General features: G+C 41.7%; 1 protein-coding gene across 2 annotated transcripts in view; it reads right to left on the bottom strand.

Moving 5' to 3' along the window:
- The window catches only part of ranbp2 (RAN binding protein 2), a 114,184-nt gene that overhangs the window by 13,297 nt on the left and 74,698 nt on the right, over positions 1–26,189 (bottom strand). Inside the window, exons 22-26 of one of the 2 annotated variants that reach the window (XM_084310724.1) lie at positions 25,820–25,906; positions 21,882–22,084; positions 18,224–19,265; positions 12,344–12,430; positions 10,130–10,284 (exon numbers count right to left, since the gene is read on the bottom strand). In XM_084310724.1, coding sequence (XP_084166850.1) covers positions 10,130–10,284; positions 12,344–12,430; positions 18,224–19,265; positions 21,882–22,084; positions 25,820–25,906 — 1,574 coding nt within the window. The remainder of the gene's footprint in view (positions 1–10,129; positions 10,285–12,343; positions 12,431–18,223; positions 19,266–21,881; positions 22,085–25,819; positions 25,907–26,189) is intronic. The other variant, XM_084310725.1, reaches the window with a different exon arrangement.

Below are 26,189 nucleotides of genomic sequence, written 5' to 3'. Positions count from 1 at the left end.
TTACTCCGAGTCCGTTCATAGCCGGGAGGCAGAAGACTAACGTTACTGGTGAAAATGTGATTTACGTTGGAATACTCCTTTGCCAACTTGCTGTACTTTGCTTGCAGGTCTGCAGCCATTATTACTGGATTAAGAATAGCCCCAACTTTAGCCAACGTAACGTTATGGCTAAACCTTTAACATTAGTTAACCCTAGCTTTCGGTTAGCTGTTCAATGCATAGTAATAACACAACCAAGCGAATCCATCAGAGCTCCCCATCAACACCGCTCTGTCGGGAGGATGGCATTTAAGAAAGTATCTGCTGTTAAAATGACACAAACATTCGTTTTGTGGCATTAACGTTATTATAGTTAGTTACACGTTCAATTACATCAGCATAGTATTTACCCGAAGATAGCAAGCAAGCCGTGCATAGCTCGGTTACATTCCGTTGCTCATTCCGTACACAACTACACATTCTGCAATCTGTTAATAAAGTTTTCAACCAGACAAATGTATAGAAAGGCTTTGTTTTATTATAACATTTGTTGCAGTAAAATCATTGTGTCTCGTTTGGCCATCCTGTGGAGCGCGCTGGTCGGCGGGCACTGCCGGGCAGCTAACGTATTAGCTTGTTGTGGTTCTGAGTTTGACTCGCATTCTCGCAAGCAGATCATCAATGGCGGCATGCCCCGAAGTAGAAAAATGAATAAACGCTTGGTGGTAAGCAGGAGGTGGGTGCTAGCGGTGTGGCGTAATTGGCCGAATCGACTGTCAATCAAAATGGTTCCATTGCATTGGTTGAAAGCTCTGGTTGAGAGAATAGTATCCCGCTGCAGGCCGCCAGAATGGTTCCATTGCATTGGTTGAAAGCTCTGGTTGAGAAAATAGTATCCCTCTGCAGGCCGCCAGACGATACTGGGAGAGGGATCAGTGATACCATAAACATATTTCTTGATGTTTCCTTGTTTAAGTAAGTAAAGAGGCCTACAAATACAAACACACATACAAATATACAGTAGTTTCATTAAATTTTTTTAAAAAAATTTAAAAAAAAAAATTTAAAAAAATATTAAAAAAAATTAAAAATACTTATTTTTTGCCACAATTATCGGTATCGGTATCGGTATCGGCCGATTGTGTTAGTTGAACAATCGGTATCGGTATCGGTGGCCAATTTTCATATCGGTGCACCCCTACTTGAGATCTACTGTTGATCCCCTCTCAACAATCCAACGGTTCAAGAGCGCCATCTGGTGGCCGATCGCTCAAACCGGAAACAGGAAATGGAAGCTGGTGCTCATTCCAATTCGGTCCGATCACTCGCTAATAGTCCCAGGACTCGAGCGCGACACAATGGATAGTGATCCGTTACCAATAACTCGATAAACAACATGATTTGGACGTATATACTATTATACAACCTGGAGATGGATTGCATATTTCTACATCCCATAATAGGAATATTTCTGCTCCACGCTCATCGCCCAACGGCCCGAGGAAGCTACGGTTAGTTTCAGCGTTATTTTTTTAACGTGTTCGATACAAACTGCTCTAATGATCATATCACCCACACTAGATGAATCATCTAACGTTGGCCACGGAATTATAAACGACCCCCCCCCCCCCCATCCGGTCAACATCAGATGATAAGTAGTAACTTCTAGAAGCACGTCCATTTGACATTTTTTATCTCGCGCCGATTGCCATCAAACTGCATACAATCATCAATATAATGCATTTAGGGCTATAAATCACGTTCTGGAGAAAGCTGCAGAAAACGATAAAAACATACTTATACTTTAGACCGTATTTTAGTATGAATATGTGAATGAAAAAGTATAACGTTGCTACACCCTGAACAATAGATACTTGATGTTGAATGGGCCATAGTAATGTCAATTTAGCAATACAATTTAAAAAGTTATAGCCCTGCAAATAAGGGGAACTTCTCCATAGACAAATAGAGCTGGCGTGGGATGGTTTATTAAGAATATAAGCCTGGCGACCAAAGTGTTAATACAGTTAAATAAATAGATAAATGAAAAGCAAATTTTTTTGTACCGAACCGTGACTTCAAAACCGAGGTACGCACCGAACCGTGGATTTTGTGTACCGTTACACCCCTAGGATCTAATAATAGTAGATTCAGGGTATCTGCAGGTTTAGCCCAGTCAGATTTAAGACTTTTTAATGCCACTCAGAATGAAATTGAATACCAATTTCACAATAACAAAATGGCAAAAATCACACAACGACACCAATTAGTTTAAGTTTAGGGACACATTGGTCCAAAGATGTTTATTAAAACATAAAGGAGTAACTGGATTGGATGAAACGAAGGAGTGACAAACATAAATATCTCTCCGTTTCTCTTTATGTCAGAAGTCACCTCGCTGGCAGACTGCCGTCCCTCTCTCTCTCATGTCAGAAGTCACCTCACTGGCAGACTGCCGTCCCTCTCTCTCTCCTGTCTCTCTCTGTCTCTCTCTCATGTCAGAAGTCACCTCACTGGCAGACTGCCGTCCCTCTCTTTCTGTCTCTCTCTTCAGGGGTTTTGCTGCCACTTCCTCCATTAGAACAGATTAGATTAGATTCAAATGTATTGCCATTAAAAAGCACTTAGTAGTTGTACAGTACAACGAAAAGAAGTTTGGCCTTCAACCAGAGTGCAACTGTAACAGTAAAGTGCAAAAGTAATATACAATGTACAGGTGATTAAACTGGGTATATAGCATATATTCATTAGTACTACTATTGAGTAATAGTGCTAAGCAGATGCATGTACAGAGCTGTATTAGAGTAGTATTAATTAATGTGTACAGTGATACAGGTATAAAGACACTAAGACACCCACCCACCCTCTCCTAATGGACAGTCTCCTCCCCATCATATGTATATATTTTCTGTTAGGATCTCTGGGTAACAGTACTGTATATTTGCATATCGTATATGTCACAAATGTAACAGTACTATATATACCTGTATGTCATGTATGTCCCTATGTCATAAATGTCATGATGTCACATACAGTATGTTCAGTTGTGTATGTCATAAATGTCACTATGAATTGAAAATGGGGGACCCTGATGTAAACAAGACAAACGTCTTTCTCTGGTCTGCATCCCCTTAACAATTGTGTATTGAGCCGTACTGTATTGTACCCAAAGCATGTTGGCGTGCATCACAGTCACGAAAGGGGCTACATTAGCTATAGACTCCGTTGCTGAAATAGTTCCATGATGCAAACACTGGGTTGTCGAGCCAGTTCTCGTAAAATGTGCACTTTCCCATAACTAAACGCAACGTTAGTTCTTGCTAACGTTAGCTATAGACTCCGTTGCTGAAATAGTTCCCGACAAACATACCTCTGTTGGTTCCGCCCCATTCCGGTGAACACCGGTCTGCGTAAATAAAAAGTCCGACTTTATCTCCCGTTAACAGTTTTTCCCCAGATTTCATAATGAAACATAAGATGCCATGGCATTTTATCTTTCCTGTCTATGGCATTTTTTAAGACCTCTGAAAGATGGATTTAAGACATTTTAAGACAAATTAAGGCCTTAATAGTTGATAAACACATTTAAGACTTTTTAAGGATCCGCGGACACCCCGAGATTGTCATCGAGTTTCTTCCGGTCAATATGCAAAAAGCAGATAATTTTTCCATCAATACATTCCTGTTTTATACCGTGATGAATATGAGTATAGTTTTAGAGTAATTCTGTGTAATCCCAGGAAACGCTGCTAAACAGCGGTTTAGTGCAATTCACTATAAAGTGTGCCATTCCTCGCTTGGATCAATAATCAATCTGAAATCAACACTAGATTATCGGTATTGTTTCATCATGGATGCATAAAGGGGGGGGGGGGTGCCTTACCTTGACCAGGATCTGTCCCGAAAAGAATATTCCAATTATCTGATCGCCATTCCAAGTACTGATGTCGATCGAGGTGCCAACGTAATCCACCAAAGAACACGAACCGGGGGGCCCCGACCCTCGTCGATGCATCCGTTATAAGCGCTTGCCCTGCCAGAGTAGTTAGACCCCGCCCGCACGCTGCAGCTCGGCCCAGACACCAAGCCACATCGTTTCAAATGGAATGCAATAGCGGCCGCAAGGTGTTAGGCGGCGGTATTGGACGTTTGCGATCTCAGACCCATTCCCAATGATAACATCAGGCTGGATGGATGAGATATGAATGGAAATAGCGAATAAAAGAAATAACGACCAAAACCCGACTTTTCTCGGGTTTGGCGCTCAAACGATGGCGAGTTAACCCGACTTATGTCGGGTCTGGCATCCATTGTGTTATGAGTAGATAAGGAGAGCAGAATTCATTGCCTCCAGGCTAGAGTCGACATTCCCTTCTCGTCCTCCCTTACCTTGAGTGAACCCTCAGCCGACGACCAATCTTCTGACTAGCAGCAAGTAAGGCCTTCTGCTCTTTCTAGGGCAAGATGGGGTGGATGGCAGGTAACGGGACAGATCTGGCAACCATGCCTCCCTTTATTGTCGTAACAACTAAGCGCAACGTTTGAGCAGCAATAGCAGCATGGGGGGGGGGGGGGGGGCAAGGAATATTATTATTCAGCCTATTTATAATCCATGATGTACTCATCCCCACCTTAACACATTGGACGCCAGACCAGAGTATAGTCGGGTTAACTCGCCGAGGCTTGAGCGCCAATCACAAGTATAGTTGGGCTTTAATCGTTATTTCTTTTATTAGCGATATCCATTCATTTTCATCCATCCAACCTGATGTTATCGTTGGGAATGGGTCTAAGCTCGCAAAAGGGCAAATACCGCCGCCTATCGTCTCCCCGATGGTATTGCACATCATTGGATTGGATTGGCTGGGACTGTGCATCAAAAAAAAATCCGGTCCAGGTTTTCCTTCTCGGGCATGCAGTATCGTATACCACATTGACTGGGAACACTCTGAGCAGCGTGGATTATGTGTTTTGGATAGGGATAGGAATCGAAAACCGGTTCCCGTTGGGAGCCGGTTCCTAATTGTCAGATTCCTGGAATCGCATGCCTCCGTGACTATCGATTCCTCTTATCACTGCCATGTTTTTCCGACCGTTGCGCATTTCAAAACAATAACGTTAGCATGCAGCCATAGAGCAGACTATTTGATTCCTTAACACTTTGAATGCCCAGCAGGGGGCGCACATTTAGTGCTTGAATGCCCACCATCCGCTTCAATGTTAACGTTAATATCGCCTAATCTATGTTTTAAATTATGGCTATGTGTCTAATCTGCCCGTCGCATTATCAATGACCCATTTCCAGTCAACATTGTCGAAGCGGATTGTTTTTTTATCGGTTCATTTCCGTTTTATAGCATTTTGAAAAGCCCTAGTTTTCACGGAAAAAAAGAAGAGATTCCATGATAATCGCCCTTTACTCGAATATTCTAGAACGTTGTCTTTGTTCGGCCTATTTATGAATCGTTTTCAAATAAACGCTAGATTATCGATAGTATGTGTGTACGTATGCACGCTGGTGCCGCAAGCTGTAAATCGATTATCTTATTTCCTGATCACTCGCACAGTCAAAACAGCCATATCACATATAGGGGGAAAGCTTATATCTCCGTGAAAAAAGGTCTGATTATCCTAATACTGGTAAAATAGATTCCTTACCTGAGATCAGATGGTATCCAAATGGATTATTCCAATTCCTGATCGACTATTCCAAAAATCGATCCTTTTATTGATCACACGCGTATACTGTAAAACAGCGTATACACGCTGTGCTGAGGTGAGGGTCCATCATGAAGCTGATTGGCCCCGGTTACATGCGTGAGAAGTAAAATGTGGAGTCCGGGTTTTTTCCCCCCATGCATTTTCATTGAGTCCAATCCAAAAGGGTGAATTACCATCTGGGAGACGATAGGGGGCGCTTTTTCACATCTGAGCGCCTGGGGTGGCTGATTTTTTTTTTTTAAACTTTGACCAGTCACCTGGTTCTTTTAGCGTTTATCGCTTTTTCTTCGCATTCATACTTGGTCAAGTTCGACCGACAGAAGCAGGCTGAAAGGGTTCAGATGGGGGGGAAAGACACTCTGGGAAAGGCACGGCTCGCCGTCCGGGATTCGAACGCGCTCAGCCCCAGATCCGCGCGAGCGCGGTTGTCCACGGCGCTGAAATAGCACTCGTGGTACGTGGTGAGCTACTGGAGCTCCCTGGGGTGGCTGATTTACCAACGGTAGACTCGGTTGATGAAATATGAATTCAGATCACTAATAAAAATAAAAAAACGAGAAAAAAACGAATATTCTCGTTATGGGCATTCAACCCGCGGGGGGTAAACCAGAGAAAACTCGGGTTGGGCATTCAAAGTGTTAAGGGCTCGAAATTGCCTGGGTTTTCGTCATATGCTCCCGAAATGCTCCCGCTGTTTGACTGTTCTATGTGCAGTGAAAACTACTCCAATGCTTTAAAACCTAACTTAGTCATTAATTTAATTCGGGGCAACCTAACATTAGCCGCGGAGCTAACGCTAGCTAACCAAGCTCATACACACAGAGACAGACACACTGCTCAGGTAGAAAGAAGGTGGGGGCGAGTGGGGACCGGGGGGAGCCGTCTGTGTGTGTGTGTGCGCGCGCTGGTCTTCTGAAAGACCAGAGACTGAGCAGTTTAAGATATTGAACTGTAGTTACATTCAACAGGTCGTTATTCAATAGATTAAATTTGTTTAAGAATATATATATATTTTTTTTAAATAAATAAATAAGAGAATCTCAAATACATTATTTTGTAGTATAGTTAATTTTAATTTTTTTTTAATATGGGGGCTCAACAATAAATGACGATCAGAAATGTCAAGTTGCATGTTGTTATTCCCAACCAGCTTAGTTCTGTTGCATTTCCAATTTATTTATTAAACATTTTTAATTTAATAAAAATAAAAATTGATCAGGGATCGATAAGGGAATCGATAAAGAATCGTATCGATAAACAGAATCGATAAAATCTTATCAATTCCCACCCCTAGTTTTGGATATATAACGTTGGATCAATAAACGTGATCAATATTTGGAATGGCGATCAGGAATTGGATTAATCTTTTTGCAGGACATCAGATGTGAGGTAAGGACTCTATGTTACCAATCTTGGGTTAATCAGATGTTTCTTTCACAGCGATCACAACGTGCGAGTGCCGTTGGCGCCGACCCAAGGCACGGATAAGCGATTTTTCAGCCCGCTTCTGTATCGTGCATGAGGACACATATACTATCGATAATATTTCATAACGATTCATAAATCAGCGGAAAAATGACAACGTGTTTTGTGTATTCCACTAAAGGGCTATTATCGCGTCTTTCTCTAGGAATCACCTAAACTAATACTCGTATTCAAAACTGTATAAAACGGAAATGTTTTATATGATGAAAAAACAATCCGTTTCGTACATGTTGACTGCAAGCAACTCATTGATAAGCGACGGGTGTATTAGTCCCATAGCCATAATTTAAGATATATTTTAAGCACTTGCAAATCTCCCCGTCCTCCATTGATTAAAGCAGCGACCATCTAGACCAGGGGTCGCCAACCTGCGGCTCCGGAGCCGCATGCGGCTCTTTAGCCAATCAGCTGCGGCTCCCTGGCAATTTTTTTTTTGTTCTCTTATTTTGGAGATCGATGTCATACTGTGACACTGAAATGAAAAAATATTTCATCAACTAAAATATTTAGTCAACAAAAATATTTCATCAACTAAAATATACAGTACGTCACACCCCGCGCCTCTCCCTGCCGTCTGCAAGTGGCTAATCTCGAGTTGTCCGACCCCCCAGTAAGCTAACCATGGATAAATCCAAAAAAAGGAAAGTCTGAGGAAAATAGAGGGTTTAATTCAGCGTGGACAGATTAATTTGCTTTCACGACTAACAATGCAGGCTTACTTGTATGCCTGATATGTGGTGTGAGATTTGCGAACAACGAAAAATTTACTTTTTTTTCCCACAAATAAGGGAAGGACTCAAATAGAGCTGCATAGTTCAGGGTTTTATTTCAAAGTAGGTCTACAGATGCCAGTGTTTTTTCTCCTTTTCTGTGTTTTATTTCAAAGTAGGTCTACACATGGTAGTCTTTTTTTCAAAGTTTTTATACTTTTTATTTTATAAATGTTCCACAAATAAGGGGAGGACTCAAATATACCTGAATAGTTCAGGGTTTTATTTCAAAGTCGGTCTACAGACACCAGTGTTGTCTCTTCTTCCGTGTTTTATTTAAAAATAGGTCTACACAGCCAGTATTTTTTCTCATCTTCATAAGAGTTTGAGGTTTCCCTTTGTTATAACAGGTAAAAACGGCAATAAAAAGGTAATTTTTTTTCTTCTTTTTGTTGCTTTATAAACTATTACCATAACCAAATCGGCCTTCTATCACCTCCGGAACATTGCTCGTCTCCGCCCCTCCCTATCACTCTCCGCTGCTGAAACACTGGTTCATGCATTCATATCATCAAGACTAGATTACTGCAACAGCATCCTCTACGGCTCACCAAACACTATTCTCAATAAACTCCAATATGTCCAAAACTCTGCTGCCCGCATGCTCACCTCCACCCGTCGCCTTAGGTCTGCAGATGCCAACCTCCTAACACCTCCCACGACCAAGCTCCGGACCTGGGGCGACAGGGCCTTTGCTGCTGCTGCCCCCTCCCTCTGGAATGCCCTCCCCAGCCATATCCGTGATGCAAACACCCTGACATCTTTTAAATCAGCCCTCAAAACTCACCTTTTCAATCTTGCTTTTGAACTCTAATTGTCGATTTTATTTTATTTTGTCATGTATTATTTTTGTCTCTCCTGCCCATGTAAAGCGTCTTTGAGCACCTGGAAAAGCGCTATATAAGATAGATGTATTATTATTATTATTAATGCAACAAACTGTGTGTTATAAGTATAAAGTATAATAAATCGCAATTTACTTTGGGTATGTATTTGTCAGACGTTTTATGCTAAATGTGGGGTATGCTTGGGGATATATAAAACGTTATACACTGTTATCTTCATTTTAAGGGTAAATAGGTTGTGCGGCTCCCTGAGCATTTTATTTTGTGGGAGGGGGGAAAAGTGGCTCTTTTGATAGTAAAGGTTGCTGACCCCTGATCTAGACCTATATTCGCCATATAGCTCTGGCGCTGAATGTTAATGTGTATATCCAGCTATGCCAGTGCATCCATGACGTACCCGTCCAATCACCCAACCATAAAGTCTATCCAGCTACGCCAGTGAACACAACTTGATAACCATTGTTTCTTCTGAGGGTTCTAGAAATACCACAATCTTAAATATTTGACACAACAGTATTTTTGGTAGTCCCTCAAGCCAGCCTATCTCTTCCACAATCTTCGAATGCTCCAGAGACAAGTCTGTAATTGAGCAGCTCTGAAAACTATATGGTAAATAAATGTCAGAGTTTCTTGCATTCTTCTGACTAGCTAGCGACTATCATTGCATCGGTTAGCTAGCTAACTAACATTAGCTGCAAAGGGAATATGGAAGGGGGGAAATTACCAAATATCCACCTTATTTACTGGAGCGCTTTCAGAGCTGATGAGTTAGACCCAGGAGCATTTGAAGATTGTGGAAGAGATAGGCTGGCTTGATAAGACTATAATTTTGGTGACTATATAAGTAACAGCAATCATCTAGTGTAGGGCTGGGCAATGGGTCAAAATATCACTTAATTTTTTATATTTTGACAGTATAACAGTAGTCTGAAATGTACATCTATTTCATGTATTTTCTTTGTTGTTTTGTAATACAATTAGCTTTTTCAGTCAAAAAAGGATATTTTAAATCACATTTACATCCCAATTTTTTTTATAATATTGCCGCAAGGAACACTTTTTAGATTCACTTAAAAAGTACATCTAATTTAGTCTAATTCTATGGTTTGTATTATGTCGTGGACGACAGTATAGTCAAAATTCATCCATACATTTGTATGGATCCATGAGGGTACATTCAGCATACCTGCCAGTCCTAATCTAGTGCATGTCCACTCAAAGGGAAATGTTAAATGATCAGTCTGTGCGTGCAACGGAATCACTGAACTACTGGCAAAAGTTTTAAGAAATGTCTCATCTTCATGTGTGAGTGGTGGGGGCGGACCATACCTCTGGCAGAGATACGATTGGCTCAAAGTGGATGTCCTCATTATTGGCCTCCTCCCCATCGCTTCCCTGCGCATCTCCATCATTCTTGGGTGCTGCTGATGACAGACCAGCTCCGAACACCGAAGCCCCGGCATTCGCCCACGAGAAGTTAGAGTCTAGAGATGAAACATCAGGGGACCATTTGAATGAGAATCAGATTTTAATAATCGATGATAAAAACAAAGTATTTGGCATTTGAGGGTTTTACGTGTGGTGGAACCGGATCCATCAATCATGTGCATGGACAGATCTTCATGATCAATATAGATTTATTAGTAGGACACACATAATCAAGTACAAATAGAGAGGTCAAATGAGCTTGGCTAAAGAGGAATGCTTCCATCGTGGCCAACTAGAATACACTGAGGGAGAGAAGGTTCAATTCTTGATGAATTGAAAATGGAGGACCCTTATGTAAACAAGACAAAAGTATTTTTCTGGTCTGCATCCTCTTAGCAGTTGTTAGTATTGAGCTGTACTGTACCCATTCTGCAATATGTTAATAAAGTTTTCAATCAATCAATCAGGTGACCCCGGGGTTGGGGCTGTAGGGCCGTTGGCCCTCCCAAGGTGCAAGACTTAAGCTATTGTCTTGGGACAGACATCTTCCACATGATGCTGAATGGTCTGGATAGAACAAAACGAACCATTGGGGGAAATTTCTGTGCTCTTTAGAGGTTTGGAAATTATCAACTGTAGCGATGTCTTCCAATACAATGGAGCTCAATGGGCTTTCTTTTGTGGTGCTTAAAACGGCAACAATTTACATTTGAAGAACTCAACAGCAATGTCTCTATCCTGAAATCATGACACGGTTACTCACAATAATCCACAGAGCTCATTGTCAACAGTTTCATTGGGATTTTTTTTAGCAATGTCCGCCCACCATAATAGTTCTCAACACAATCTGCGCCAAGAACGAGTTAACTTGTTATTGCCCGCCATGCGTCCAGCGCCAACGAGTTAACTCGTTTTTGGGATCGTTATTTCGTTTATTCGCTATATCTATTGATAATTCATGGCTGCAGCCTCCTCAGACCCTGTCTGAGCTGGCAGGCGGTCAACACCGCCCTCTACTGCCCTGCGGAGCTATTGCACTCCATTGGAAATGGGCTGGTGTGTTTTCTGAGGCGATCTGAGCCGTGGGGGCGAGGTTTAAATACTCAGACGAGGCAGGCCTTTACAACGATGGCATGGGACACTAACCCCACCCGCCTGTTCATGTGTAACGCTCGGTAGTGTCGGGGACACGATCGCTGTGGATAACTGGAATGGCGATCAGATAATTGGATTATTTTTTTTGCATTACATCAGAGACCAGGTAAGGACTCTATATATAAAATATTGCATTGATCTGATATTTCTTTCTCCGCGATCAAAGCTATCTGTGCTTTCTACCGTTGGCTGCGGTGGGGGGCGCCCCGCTACGATGGCCATTTCATGTATGCACGAGGAGATATAATAATGATAATCTAGAGTTGATTTCAGGATGATTAGATAATCAGCCGAAAAATTACGTGATGACTGGATTACACTAAAATACCTTTTCCTCGTCTTTTCCTGAAATTTCTCAGAATCACCCAAACCATACCATACTCACATTCAAAACGGTATAAAACGGAAATGTACGGATGAATAAACAATCTGTTTTGTGCATGTTGACTGGACGCAACTCACTGACAATGGACGGGTGTATTAGACCCATAGCTATAATATAAGATATATTTTAAGCACTCGCAAATGTCGCAGTCTAAAACTATATCCAATCCATTGAATAAAGACCTGGCGCTGAAGGGGGATCAGCGCCCCATGCTGCTGGCGGTCAATGTGTTAATGAACAATTGATCTGGATTATCTTGAAAAAACATGTCATGAGTTCTGAGTTCTAATGAGTTCATTACATTAATTTGAGTCGAGACAAAAGACCTGTTGAGCTCCATTGTATTGGGCTGACAGCAGACATCTCTATGGCAGATATCTCCAATCCTCAGCAAATCACATTGAAACCATCATGGGGGTTAGGTGAACTGGCCCTCTGACAACATATCAGTATATAAAAGGATGATAAATATACAGATAACAATTTAAGGACAAGCTAATTTTAAATAAATATCTAAAGCAATGAAATGCCAATATTCTGCATTTCTCATTCCAAGAGACAAAGCATCAACTAACCTATCTGTCCAAATGCATAATCTCCCGTGGTGTTGGCCAGTTCTGCGAAGGAGCCTCCGAGTGTGTTGAAGAAGCCAAAAGAATCATCTGTGTTGGAAAAGGGGAGACCGTTTAGCCTGTTAAGCCATTGCCATATTTTCAGGAAATCCACCTAAAAGTACATACCAGAGCCACATGAAAGAGCTCCCGGTCAATGAATATCAAAAAAGAGTAAGTAAAACAATTCAAAACGAAATAAAAAGTGAAGATTCAAGGACAAAAGAAAGAAGGAAGAATGAACACGAGGACAAATGAAAGAAAAGCAACCCCAGATGAAGTAAATACACTGATGGAAAACAACACGAGGCAATGATGCAACAGGTAGAACAAGCTAGCGGGACGCTGAATGTCAATGCAGAGAAGCTACAGCCTACAGGCTAACATACGAACTAGCTTACAAGCTAACATAGAGGCTAACCAGGCCACCACGCAGATTGGATTAGGAGCAATGCAGAGCATACAATGTAACTTTGAGTTATGTTAGAATCTGAGTTATGTTAGAATAGCAGTTGCTTTAATTGTGCACATGGACATTTGTGAAGGACAAGAATTCAAAAATGTTGGACATGAAGGGGGAGTACCTTCCCTCTCTCCTCTACTGAGCCTGGCCCAATTAAATTCAAGGGACCCGTGTCGCCGAGTGCTCGGCCCCGCGTGGGACGGACCTGGGATGTGGGGGAGCCCTATTTCTGGGGGTGGATGGCGGGAGGGGAGGGTCCCTCTTATGGGGGTCTGGGAGGCTGAACGCAGCCATATTCAAGGGGCCCATGTTAGTGCATTGTTGTGTAAGTATTGTCTAAGTGTTGTTTGTCTATAAATGTTGATAAAAAAGTAAGTAAAAAATAAAGTACATACTAAGTAAATGGAAGATTGCTCCACTTCTACTAGGTCCATTTGCATGTTCTTGGTATCTAGGGACATCTATGGACCTCAGGGAATGTATTCCCAGTATCAGTAATATTGTGTCTTACTATGCTTGAGTAAATTGTAATGAACCAAAGGAGAATCAATTATTTGTATTATTATTATTATCTTTGACGGTGAATAACACCATGCTAACATTGATCAGACATGAACAATTGCCACTGAGCTCATTCAGCACCCTCTTGAGATCAAGTGTACTAAGAACCTAGCGCAATTAATAAAGGGCAGATGATTTACAGGGTTTTTTGTAGATACTAGATACAGTACAGATTTTTGCCATCCGGACACATGAAATTTGAAATACAAATATAGAATATCAGGCCTATAATTGACCTTATTGTGGCCATGTCATACATCTATGGGTCGGGGCAAATCTCCTCTTTCCAATGGCAGAGTTCAATCTGGATTTAGTACCACCGGCACCCATTTCAGGGCAGCAAAGACTGTGAAAGAAATCTACTGTTTTACAGCATCTTTGGGTTCTTGAAAAGTGCTATATAAATATTATTATTGTAAGTACAGTAACTTGTAAAATGCCCCGCCATTTTTCCTGCCGCTGAAGTGCCCTTGAGCAAGGCACTTAACCCCCAACTGCTCTAGTGGAGTTGCTCAGTGGCCAATGGTGTCAGACTGTGGTTGTACTGGGCAGCTCCCAGGTGTGAATGGAACTGTGTGAATGTGAAGCAGGGCGTTCCTGAAAAAGAGCATCTGTGAACCTACCCTGGGTAAATAAAGGTTAAACAAAAACAAAAAAGATAATTTCACGCCAGACGGCTCCAAGTTTGACAGGGGCTGCGTGAGCTGATTAGTGGGCACATTGGGCGCCAATAACGTCGTACAACGTGTTTCAAGGTCATGCTAATTCTGCCATTCCACGGCGTACGACGTTTTGGAGATCATATTTCATTTTTTCACCATGGCATTCATAATTCCCTCACCCAGCCTCGGCTGATACAGTGGGAGCCTGCACAAATCTGCAACGCTTCAATACTGCCGCCTGATGGATGATCGGGCGAGTTACAACCGGAAATGGATCTCTGGTGATCTCCGTGCATCTGGGAAATGCGTCCGGCACTCACATATTGTTGCGGGACTCTAGACACACATCCGTGTATATGGATCGCTGCCATAACTCAATAATCGATATGATTTGGGCGTTTATTATTATTATACAAACCAGAAATGGATCTAGTCGATCCACGTCAAATAAGTAGGATCTTTTTCCTCCAGTCTCATCGGCTAACGTCATTTTCAGCGTGATTGTTTATTATTATTAATGCAAACTGCTCTGATCAATATATCACCCATACTACATAAAGCATTTACTGACGATCACGGAATTATAAACGACCCCCCCCCCCCCCCCCGTTCATCCGCGCATGATGAGTCATAACGTTTAGGATCATGTACAGTTGAAATTTTTAATATAGCGTGTACGGCAGTTGATAATCTATATATGCGTTTATGCCTATAACTCACGTTCGAGGAATTACTGCAGAAAACGATAAAAACATTTATATTCTAGATTGTATTTTCGTATGAATCTATGAATGAAAAAGTATAACGTTCCTACATCCTGAACGATAGATAATCGATGTTGAATGGGCCATAGTAATGTCAATTTAGCAATACAAAAGTTATAGCCCTGCAAAGAAGGTGAACATCTCCATAGGCTTAGAGTGGTGGCAGAGAGTGGTATGAGACGGGCAAACTCCGTGGCAGTTAATGTGTTAATAAGACTACAACCACGTATGACGGCGTCACTTCCTCGCTTCAATATCCGCCGGTTTCCAATGCGAAGCACGGAGAAATCTTTAAACTCTTTTGTTATTTAGCTAACACCACTTAAAATCATTGGTAAACAAATGTAGCGCTGAAAATATACACTTCGACTGCTGTTTTAAACTTTTGATAGGGTTAGGGTATTTACTCTTGGCTACATTTGAAAAAGAATAGCAACATTAATTAATACAGACTGTATTGATCTATTTATGACAAGAGACAGCAGGGTTATTGTCATCAAAATGTCATTTGTAAGCCATACACATTACATCTCTCACTACTAATGTATAGTCTCCGCCTCTTGTAAAACCTGGTTAAAAATTTAAATGACAAACACTGGATATCAGTGTCATAAGATCAGAGCAGTCCTACCAAAGTCTGTCTAAAGAGAAGTCCATTCACTCCCCCCTTAACCTTCTTGATAACGGAGACTACCAGCCCCTATCTCTTTGAATGGAGAGTCATCCGTATCCAAGTTGCTGATAAATTAGTGGCGACACTGAATAGTTAATGTATTCTATGCATGCATTATCCATAATTGAGTCATATGATTGAAGCAAAGTAGCTATCTAGCTAAAGTTAGTCACTAGCATGCTTGACTGTAGTTAGCAAGCCAACATTAACTGTTAGCTGGACAATGCAACAGTGATTTTATCTTATTTAATGTTCCATTTGATACAACATTGGAACAGAGTGGTAACATTAGCTAGTTAGCAACTAGCATGCTATGTATCTTTGCTTAGCTTTGTCAACTACAGTCAAATGGGTGTATTTCACTAGCATGCTAGTGGCAGGCTAGCTAGATAGCCACTTTACTTCAATCATATGCTTTTAGTCGCGACCTGCTGATAACATTATACGTTTTAACAGTTTGAGACCCACAAGAGACATGTAGTAACACAAGTATGCAGCCCGTTGTTAACCCATCTTGAGCTTCTCCTTTTTGAACCCATCTTTTAGAAATCGATAAAAATAGAAAAATGACAATTTCTAGTGCTTTGACATGTAATGTATACGTCTCCTTACTTGCTAAACGTAATACGACTTGTAAATAAGTTGAATTCTTGCTAGATGGTATGATTGTAATTATCTCCGTTTGCGAGGAAAACTACAGCGCGTCACGAAACGCACATACATGGACGCGCGCACACACACAATAGTGGTGTGTGCGCTGTGAATAGGTGTTACACCCCCGCAGAGGCGTGAGACTGGTATCAGAGCCTACCCCCCCATCCAAATTCTAAACAACAGATTGGCTTTTCATAATATGTATGAATTATCTCTTGCAATAATATCCACCTCGACTTTTTGCAGTCGTTTCTCCTGCGTGAGGAGTCTGAGGACATTCGCAGACATTCTCTCAGATAAAGAAAAAAAAAGCGTACATACACACACTCTCGCTCTCTCTCAATTCAAATGGGCTTTATTTAACATTAACTACTGTATGGCAGAGTGCGTGTGTGTATACGAGGTATGAATTATCTCCCGCAGTTCATTCAAGCGGGCTACGTGAACTACATCAGCCACTGGCTGCTGTGTGACGAGTTTGCTCACCCGCGCTGTCTAAACACGGACCGCTTTAGTTGACAAGCTTACATACATTTCGGGTCATTTCATAATAGCAGCGTGGACCAGCTCTGTAACAACGCATCTCGAGCTGCTTTTTATGTGCAAGGAAGGAAGGAAGAGGTCCTGCATTATTATTATTATCATTCTCGAGAATACACAGACCCGACCGAACGTTATAAATTAAAAGTAGTCGCCCGTGTATAAAGCTTCGCGCTAAAACATTAACTACTGTCTGTATGGCAGAGACAGAGTGCGTGTGTGTACGAATTATGAATTATCTCTCGCAGTTCATTCAGGCGGGCTACGTGATGACAGCTCTCTTTGTTATTTTTCAACCTCGGCCGTGAGAGAAATAGAAAGGAGCGCTCAGTAGTGGGCAATTCCAGCGTTATGGATGTTACATTCAGAGAGAACATCAATTCAAATGACAAGTGCTCTCTCTCTCTCAATTCAAATGACAAGTGCTCTCTCTCTCTCTCATCATATTGAATTTTCAATTGCAAATCTATCACTTATAGTGAAATACCAGAGCCAATGGCCCATGATTCGGTATGCAGATGCTTTCTTTTCTTTCTCACAGTGAATACTTAGTCCCATTCAGCCGCTAATTGTTTCTGTACATATTTATAGGGTATATGCTCTCGTCAAGCCCCCTGTCACGCAGCCGAACCAGCCAACTTCTAATTTTAATCTGTTCAGATGTGTCTGTTGTGTGGTTGTGTGTGTGTGTGTGCGTGTGTGTGTTGATACGTATATATAACCATCATGCCCACTGCATTTGTGCGCCATGTATCTAGAGATATGATTAGATTACATTCCGATTTTTTGTCATTGCACAGCGCAACTACAGTCCCGTCTTTGAATTAAAAGTGTAACCAAATGCATACCTACATGTATGACATATCTATCTACTACTTTTGGATATGAGCATTTTGGATGCCTGAACACAGAATGACACCAGTATCACTGACTACCACGGCAAGCCTATAGAAAATTATTCTATTTAATAATAATAATTCTATCTCTCTCTCTCCCTCTAAAATACACTATACTGTAAACACAGAAAATCATGGTAATTGTGCATGTTGGGTATTGTATGGACCTGTATGGACCTAGTTTTGCATGATGATGCAGAAGCCCTGTGTTGGTATAATAATTATGCTATCTAGCTTGTGTGTCACTCTAGGGCTAGGCCTCCTGCTGGGTCCATTCACTGGAATAACAAAGGAACGACTGGGCCTTTGCTCCAGGTGTGAATTGTTCTAGTGACATTGATCACATTGAATTCTGGGAGTGTAGTTCTTTCATCAGATTGCTGAATGAACTTGGATCCGTTTCAAGTCCTATCCTGGAATGTAGTTAGGATTTTACCAGAATGTTTGATAAGACATTGATTGAAAACTATCGGCTAAAATTTGACAATTGATGGCTTATTTTGAAGGTATGAATCTGTAATTTTACATTATGTAACAAAAACAAAAAAATATTCTGAGGAGGAGAAGCTCTTCAGCTAGACCCCTAAGAAACACTGTCATAAAGGATAGGAGGTAATGGTATAGCATATACCTTGACTAGTAGTAGTAACAGTAGTGGAATCAGGCTCAGGGCTCTTCTTGGTTGACAGATCTATGGGGGAGCTACTGCTTGGAGCCTCAATCTGGGTCTCTGCGGACTGGTCTGGGGTCTGTTCCTCTGCAGTGGAGGAATCAACCACAGCATCTGTGATACCAAACACCTGGCCTGAAGTCTGTTCTGCTGTGGAGGAATCAACCACAGCATCTGTGATGCCAGACACCTGGCCTGAAGTCTGTTCTGCTGTGGAGGAATCAGCCACGACCTCTGTACTACTGGACCCCTGGTCTGAGGTCTGTTCTGCTGTGGAGGAATCAACCACAGCATCTGTGATGCCAGACACCTGGCCTGAAGTCTGTTCTGCTGTGGAGGAATCAGCCACAGCATCTGTGATGCCAGACACCTGGCCTGAAGTCTGTTCTGCTGTGGAGGAATCAACCACAGCATCTGTGATGCCAGACACCTGGCCTGAAGTCTGTTCTGCTGTGGAGGAATCAGCCACAGCATCTGTGATGCCAGACACCTGGCCTGAAGTCTGTTCTGCTGTGGAGGAATCAACCACAGCATCTGTACTACTGGACCCCTGGTCTGAGGTCTGTTCCTCTGCTGTTGAGGTATCAGCCACGGCCTCTGTACTACTGGTCCCCTGGTCTGAGGTCTGTTCCTCAGCTGTGGAGGAATCAGCCACGACCTCTGTACTACTGGACCCCTGGTCTGAGGTCTGTTCCTCTGCTGTTGAGGTATCAGCCACGGCCTCGGTGTTGCAGGATGCCTGGTCTGAGGTCTGTTCCTCTGCTGTGGACGAATCAACCACAGCCTCGGTGTTGCAGGATGCCTGGTCTGAGGTCTGTTCCTCTGCTGTGGACGAATCAACCACAGCCTCTGTGCTGCTGGACTGCTGGTCTGAAGTCTGTTCCTCTACTGTGGTGGAAACGGCCACGGCCTCTGTGCTGCCGGACCCCTGACCTGAGGTCGGCTCTTCTGGGGCCTCGGTTGAGGTACTTGAAATAGTTGCTTCTGTGCTCAGCTGGGCATCCTAAAAAAAGGGAAAAAAAAGAGTTACCTCAACAATGCATTCCAGATGTCACTATTCATATCATAGGGTAAATCTTAGTATCAATGGGACATGCTCAATGTTATATAGAATACAACACTACAATCTAAATAAAAGCACTGGGTTTACAATGAAAGAGGATCTTCATGCTACGATGGCAAGGCTTTCCTGTATACAGCTTACCTAAGGGTTGTATCTAACCACCATAACCTCTTAAGCCCTAGCCATATTTTCAGAAAATTCACCTAAAAAGGCTAAAAGTACATAACGGAACGTAGACCAATCTCGGTCACTCTCTTTCTCTGGGAACGCCCAAAACCAAATTCGGTCATGCCCCATTTTGCGCGACATCCAGGCTTTTTTTACTGTCAGCGTTTGGGAATTTCATGTCGACAGGTAGGTGAAGTGAAATTATACTTATTTTAGAATATATATATATATATCAAATTTCATGAGTATTCATCTATATTTAGTCATCTAAAGACTATTAGATATGAACGTATGTACCAGTAAAAAGTGGGAATCTCTAGAATGTGTTTTGGGTGACGGTCTTTACAAGTGTGCGGGTAGCCTCTCTAATCAACTTGACGTTATACACAACACTTTCTGTTGTCAGTAGATGGCAGCATTGGTTTAAAAGGTGAAAATGTTACGACTACAAAATGACTACAAATCCCAAGACCTTTATCACCTAGTTGTTCACAGATCAGCACCGGATTAGGAAAACGTGATCTCAACACAGGAGCGTTAAACTATTAATGAGACCTGCATAGTGACCAAGAATGGTCAACTAATTATCTTAACAAAAGTGCATAATTAGCATTGTTTGTTGTCTAAAGGGGAACATAAATGGTACAATTTAAGATTTTAATGTTATCCGCATATAAAAGGACAAATAAAACATCGTTAATTTGTAAGAAACGAAACAGCACAGGGTAAGTTATATTCGCTATTGTTATAAAAATGTGGACGCATTTGGTCACTGTGACGTTACCCAAGTACAAAACCACCTATAAAACCCTAGCAACCACCTAGAAACACCCTAGCAACCAACTAGAAACACCCTAGCAACCAGCTATAACACCCTAGCAACCACCTCTTTTGTATCTTTTGAACCGTTTGTCATAGAGACAATACAGACCCTCTCCCGTTGGCCGGCGGTGCACAGGCATCACCCACACTTTCACAATTTCCCCCGCGGAATTGTCTAGTTTATGTCATAATTTAATTGGTTTTTGTCTCTGAGAACAGTCAACTATTAACCCTTTGATCGCCGGGGTTAAATTCATAATTTACCATCCCTCGCCAGCCCTATTTAACATAGAGAAGTTCCCCTTCTTTGCAGGGCTATAACTTTTTAAATTGTATTGCTAAATTACCATGGCCCATTCAAAGTCCTATATCTATTGTTCAGGGTGTAGCAACGTTATACTTTTTCATTCACATATTCATACTAAAATACGGTCTAAAGTATAAGTATGTTTTTATCGTTTTCTGCAGCTTTCTCCAGAACGTGATTTATAGCCCTAAATGCATTATATTGATGATTGTATACAGTTTGATAGCAATCGGCGCGAGATAAAAAATTTCAACTGCACGTAATTCTAGAAGTTACTACGTATGATCTGATGTTGACCGGATGGGCGGGGGGTAGTTTATAATTCCGTGGGCAACGTTATATCATTAATCTAGTGTGGGTGATATGATCATTGGAGCAGTTAGTATAGAAGACATTACAAAATAACGCTGAAACTCACCGTAGCTTCCTCTCGCCGTTGGGAGATGAGCGTGGAACAGAATTTTTTCTATTATGGGATGTGGAAATACCCGATCCATTTCCAGGTTGTATAATAGTATATACGTCCAAATCATGTTGTTTATCGAGTTATTGGCAACGGATCGATATCCATTGTGTCGAGCTCGAGTCCCGGGACCTATAGCGAGTGATCGGACCAAATTGAAATGAGCACCAGCTTCCACTTCCCTGTTTCTTCCCTGGGCGATCTGCCGATCGGCCACCAGATGGCGCTCTTGAACAGTTAGAGAGTTGACAGGGGCTCACCAGTACATATAATGTCTCCGGGGGAGAAATATGATTTCGATCACAGATTTTTGAAATATTGATATCAAAGACGCTGTCCAGCGTCATCGGCAGAATAAGCATGGCGGGGAATGACGTGTTTCAGCGTCAACGGCGATTAAAGGGTTAATACACTGAGGGGGCATGGCCTTCTGTTGACTAGAAAAACTATAGTGTCTAGTGAACAGTAATATACTCGATTGTTAAGCACCGTGTCCTCTCAGCTAGATGTGACTGATGGGCCAATCAGAGTAACTCATGTGTATTATGTGATATTTCAACGGAAGCAGATTGGATATCTGAAAAAATTTCTTGATTTTGTTGATAATCCAGGGGGATAACGATCCAACAGAATAAGATCATCTTGAACCACCAATCCCCTCGATACAAAATGCACCAAACCAAACCAGTCATGTTAACACCTAACCATCTCCAAATACCAAGGAAAACCCTGGATGACTTATTGAAACTGGGCTTAGAGCCGCTGTAGTCTTGTGTGCCAGAGCTCTCGCCCTCACCAGGGCCTCATGAGCTTTGCGGACCTCAGTCTCAAAGTCTTCAGGCTTGTCCTTGTCAGCCTCGCTGTCACTGGTGCTGATGCCACAGAAGAAGTGGGGTGGCAGCTGCAGACTCTTGGCCTTCTCCTCCTCCTCCGGCGTAGGCTTCTTCTCCCACACCACCTGGCACTCGTCTGGGTCCACAGCCTCTACCGCCTGGGAGTCTGGATGGTGCAAGACAGAGACAGGGTTAGGAAGGGTGGTGAAGGACAGAGACGGGGCTAGGAAGGCGGGTGAAGGACATAGACAGGGTTAGGATAAGTTCAGGGTTAGAAGGACTGGTGGGGTTGGAAGGACAGAGTGCTTTTTTTTTTTTTTTTTTTTAACTTTAGTTGATAATATAACCGAACATTGAAAAATTTTTGCATTTTAAATTCAAATCGCAAACATTTTCAAATAAATGTATTTTGCCACACACTCACCAGTTGATGTAACACAATAGTGATTCTACAGGGTTCATGAATGCTTTTACATGTGCTGTTCTTGGCTGTTCTCACTGGTGTCTGGTAGGACATTCCCAGGAAAATCATCCGGCACACAGGAAGTGTGTTTGCAGCAACAGCAGTTTGGTTGGAATGAATGACGTCAGAGGCAAAAGGGAACGTAATCCTGGTCAGAACAACGGGCCAGGCTACATTATATTTGCATTCGTTTGTTTAGATCTAAAAAAATCAATCCACGCCAACGCTAGCTATGTAAAAGGTGAAAGACTCACAGCCACGTTGATTTGGCTAAATTACATCCAGCCGTTTTAGCTTGAAACAGTCAGTGTAGTGCCATGGTTTCTAAATAGAGTCTCACTGTACTGTACTCACTGTCTAGACGTTCACAGAAAGGTAAAGAAACAATACATGTTGTATTTTATGGCAATAATGTTGAGGTTGTTCGACCCGTGAGATATAATCATGACATTTACCTCAATATTTGTAAAAGAGAAATGGTTAGGCTTCCTATGTCTGCGGCTGGTGTGAGCTGGGTAGTGTACTTTTATGAAATTTCGACATCCATCGCATTGAAATCCCTGGGTCTCCTCTTTCTTAGGACTACAGCAATTTGCGTACTACAGAGTGCGTCATGTTCTCGCGTCTAAATGTTGGATGGCCTTCTCTGGTTGAAAGGCACAACCATAATTGGTATTTGTTTATTTTGAAAGCCCTTATTGGTAAACCACTGTTGGAAGGGCTGCGCGATTAATCGTAAAAATACCGCGATCTCGATTCATAGACCTATGCGATCTCATTTCTAAATGACGGCGATTCTGATGAATTTGCGTCAAAATGGAGATCAATTGCATTAAAAACACTCGCTCCTATTATTCTCTCTCCCTCACTCACAGCGCTCACTGCCGCTGCCCTCCCCAAAATGCCCCTCCCCCCTCAGGCTACTCAGCTGAGTAAACAGCTGAGCTCATACACAACACGTGTCGAACGAGCGCGACAGAAAATGTTCAAGCTAATGAAAAAAGAAAGAAATGAGCGACACTGAAGAAAATCCCGATGGTGTTTTGGCACCATCGCAGCAACGCAAGGTAACACAACCAACCTCTACAACCACCTCAAACGTCACCATAAAGTCGAATATGATTTAGCAATGAAGGACAAACAAACCACATCACAAAATCCCAGTCGTCAGACCACACAAGCCTCAATAACGCAAACGTTATACAGTGCATCGCCATATCCATCAAGTCAATCAACACCGTTCAAAACGAGGGGTATAAGAAAATGATCAAGACGCTAGACAAGCGCTACTCTATGCCCTCTCGCAAATACTTTTCAAATGTTGCATTGTCTGCTCTGTACACCCAGTGTCGAATGACAGTCGCGACAGAACTGCGTGATGATGTGATGAGGTTTTATTTGTATTATTTATTCTAAAGCTGTAACTGAACATTCTATTTCATGTTAAAACCACAATTGAACATTCTAAAGCCCTAAGCGAACATCCTATTTCACTCTGAACATTCTAAAGCCATAACCGATCATTCATTACTGATGAAGCAATCACACCTACGTTTATTCATACATTTTACATTCTCGTTTTTTTTATGTTCAGCAGCATTTAAGTGAATCACTTTGATTAAGTGTTCTAAAATAAGACAGGAAAAGAGACTAGTTATTTTGTAACCCTCATGTTACAAGAGACTTAAGTTTAAGTCAAGCACTTTGTTATAAGTTAAGATATGTTATGTTAAGTCAAGCACTTTGATATGTGTTATGTTGTCCGTTTAAGAAAGTGCAATAAATGTTTTTATAAAATAAAATTAAAAAAAAAATAATCGTGAGAGAATCGTGATCTCAATTCTTAGGGAGGAAAATCATGATTCACATTTTAGCAAGAATCGCCCAGCCCTAATGGAATATTGGAACTTATTCTACACATTCAAATGACTGGTTGGTTGTTAGTTAGGGTTCCTCGAGTTTGCTCTGAACTGGGAAAAACTTTTTCCTTTGATGCTTCCAACACCTGGAATGCCCTCTAACTAAGGCCTTGTCCAGACTAAAACTATTTTGATCCGTTTCGTTTTAAGGTTTCTGTAAAAACGAAAACGCCTCAAGATAATAAGTGCATGGCACAAATTTACAAAATAAATGTCTTTCCCGTTTTATTCTGTTAATTCTATTCTGTTGCTAGCAGCTTAACTTGTGTCGGCCGGTTCTGTGCTTTTCGAGCTAACGTAACGCCATTCGTTTTCAAAGGAGAGGAGAGAAAGACCTCGGCTCACATGCAGCTCAAACTACCTGTTGGAATAAATTGATTGATGTTTAACTTGTCCCTGTGTGTGTCCAGTCATTTCGACTAGCAAACTGTCATAACGTTACCTCAGGATACCACTGTCTATTGTATTTAGTTGGTTAGCTATTTAGCTAATGTGGATAGCATTTTGAATAGCATCAATGCTAGCTGGCTGGCTACGGATTTATTTACTAAATTATGGAGGCTTTTTAATCGTCAAGGTAAGAGAGGATTTGTCATGATCAACTGAAGGCGTATTTTTTTTAATTTATCCTTTATTTATCCAGGAATGTCCCATTGAGATACAAGATCTCTTCTTCCAGGGAGTATGCTATGGAACAATAATGTGCTTGGGTTTTCAGAAAAAGGCCAGCTATGTGACGCTAATTATTTAGCTAATATTGATAGCATAGCTTGCTGGCTACAGCTCAACACCATGCCATGGGGATACCATTTACTAAATTATGGAGGCTTTTTAATCGTCAAGGTAAGAGAGGATTTGTCATGATCAACTGAAGGGGTATGCTATGGAACAGTATGCTTGGCTACTACTTGGGTTTTCAGAAAAAGTTAATTTAGCTGTAAAAGCCTGATCAAGCTCTGTAACACTGTTAAGGGAGATGTCAATCTGTTGTCGACGGTGATTGGTGATGTTTGGCTGTGTTTGCACATGCAGGTAAGGGAGAGGTGGGCTATACGCGTCATCGGTTCAGGAGAAGACGCGTATCACTTGTAAAGATGGTGACGCAGTGGGGGGCGTCTTCAGAATTGCGCACTCTGGGAGGTGGTATCAGAAAGTACCGTCTTCAGGCTGCCAGAACGCAGTTCCGTGTGGCAGAACGATGCAAACGATCAAATACTTTGCCTAAAATGACCAAAATCGTTTTAGTCTGGACATGGCCTAACTCTAAAATGGGAGGTTCTTCCTTCTCTTGCTGCATTAAAAAGTATGATCTCAGACAATTGTGTATCAACTTGTAACAGTCTTAACTGATTTCTTATTGTTTATTCTTATTCATTGTGCATATATATATGAATCTACTGTTAACCGTCTTGTTTTGTAAGCTCTTGTCACTGTAAATGAGGGTAACCTCAGTGTCTCACAAGTTGAAATAAAGGTTTGAAATAAAATATATATATATTATATACTGTATATGACATACCATCACTTGATGCAGCAACTCTTCTCTCAGGGGGATCAGCATAGAGCTTTCCATTCAATGCCTTCACAGCCGATTCAAAGTCCTCGTCTGAAAAGGAACAAGAAACAACACCCACTTTGCTTGGTAGATTCTAGACACAGTAGCGGATAGAGTTAATGGGTGCAGATGGATCAGAAACAGAAAGGGAGGTGATTATCACCACGAGGGAAGTCAATTGTCACTTAGGACACCATTCAGCTATGAATAGGCTGCGATGAGACAAATTATAATGACATTTGAATATTAATGAAACATTTACATAGTATTACCACATCCGAGCAGCCATAAAGTTTGTACGATTACCAAGTTCATTGCATGTTGTATTTTATTT

The sequence above is a fragment of the Notolepis coatsorum genome (genome assembly GCF_963971535.1).
Source record: "Notolepis coatsorum genome assembly, chromosome: 3".
Taxonomy (NCBI): Eukaryota; Metazoa; Chordata; class Actinopteri; order Aulopiformes; family Paralepididae; genus Notolepis; species Notolepis coatsorum.
This window is presented reverse-complemented; position numbering and strand designations above follow the sequence as displayed.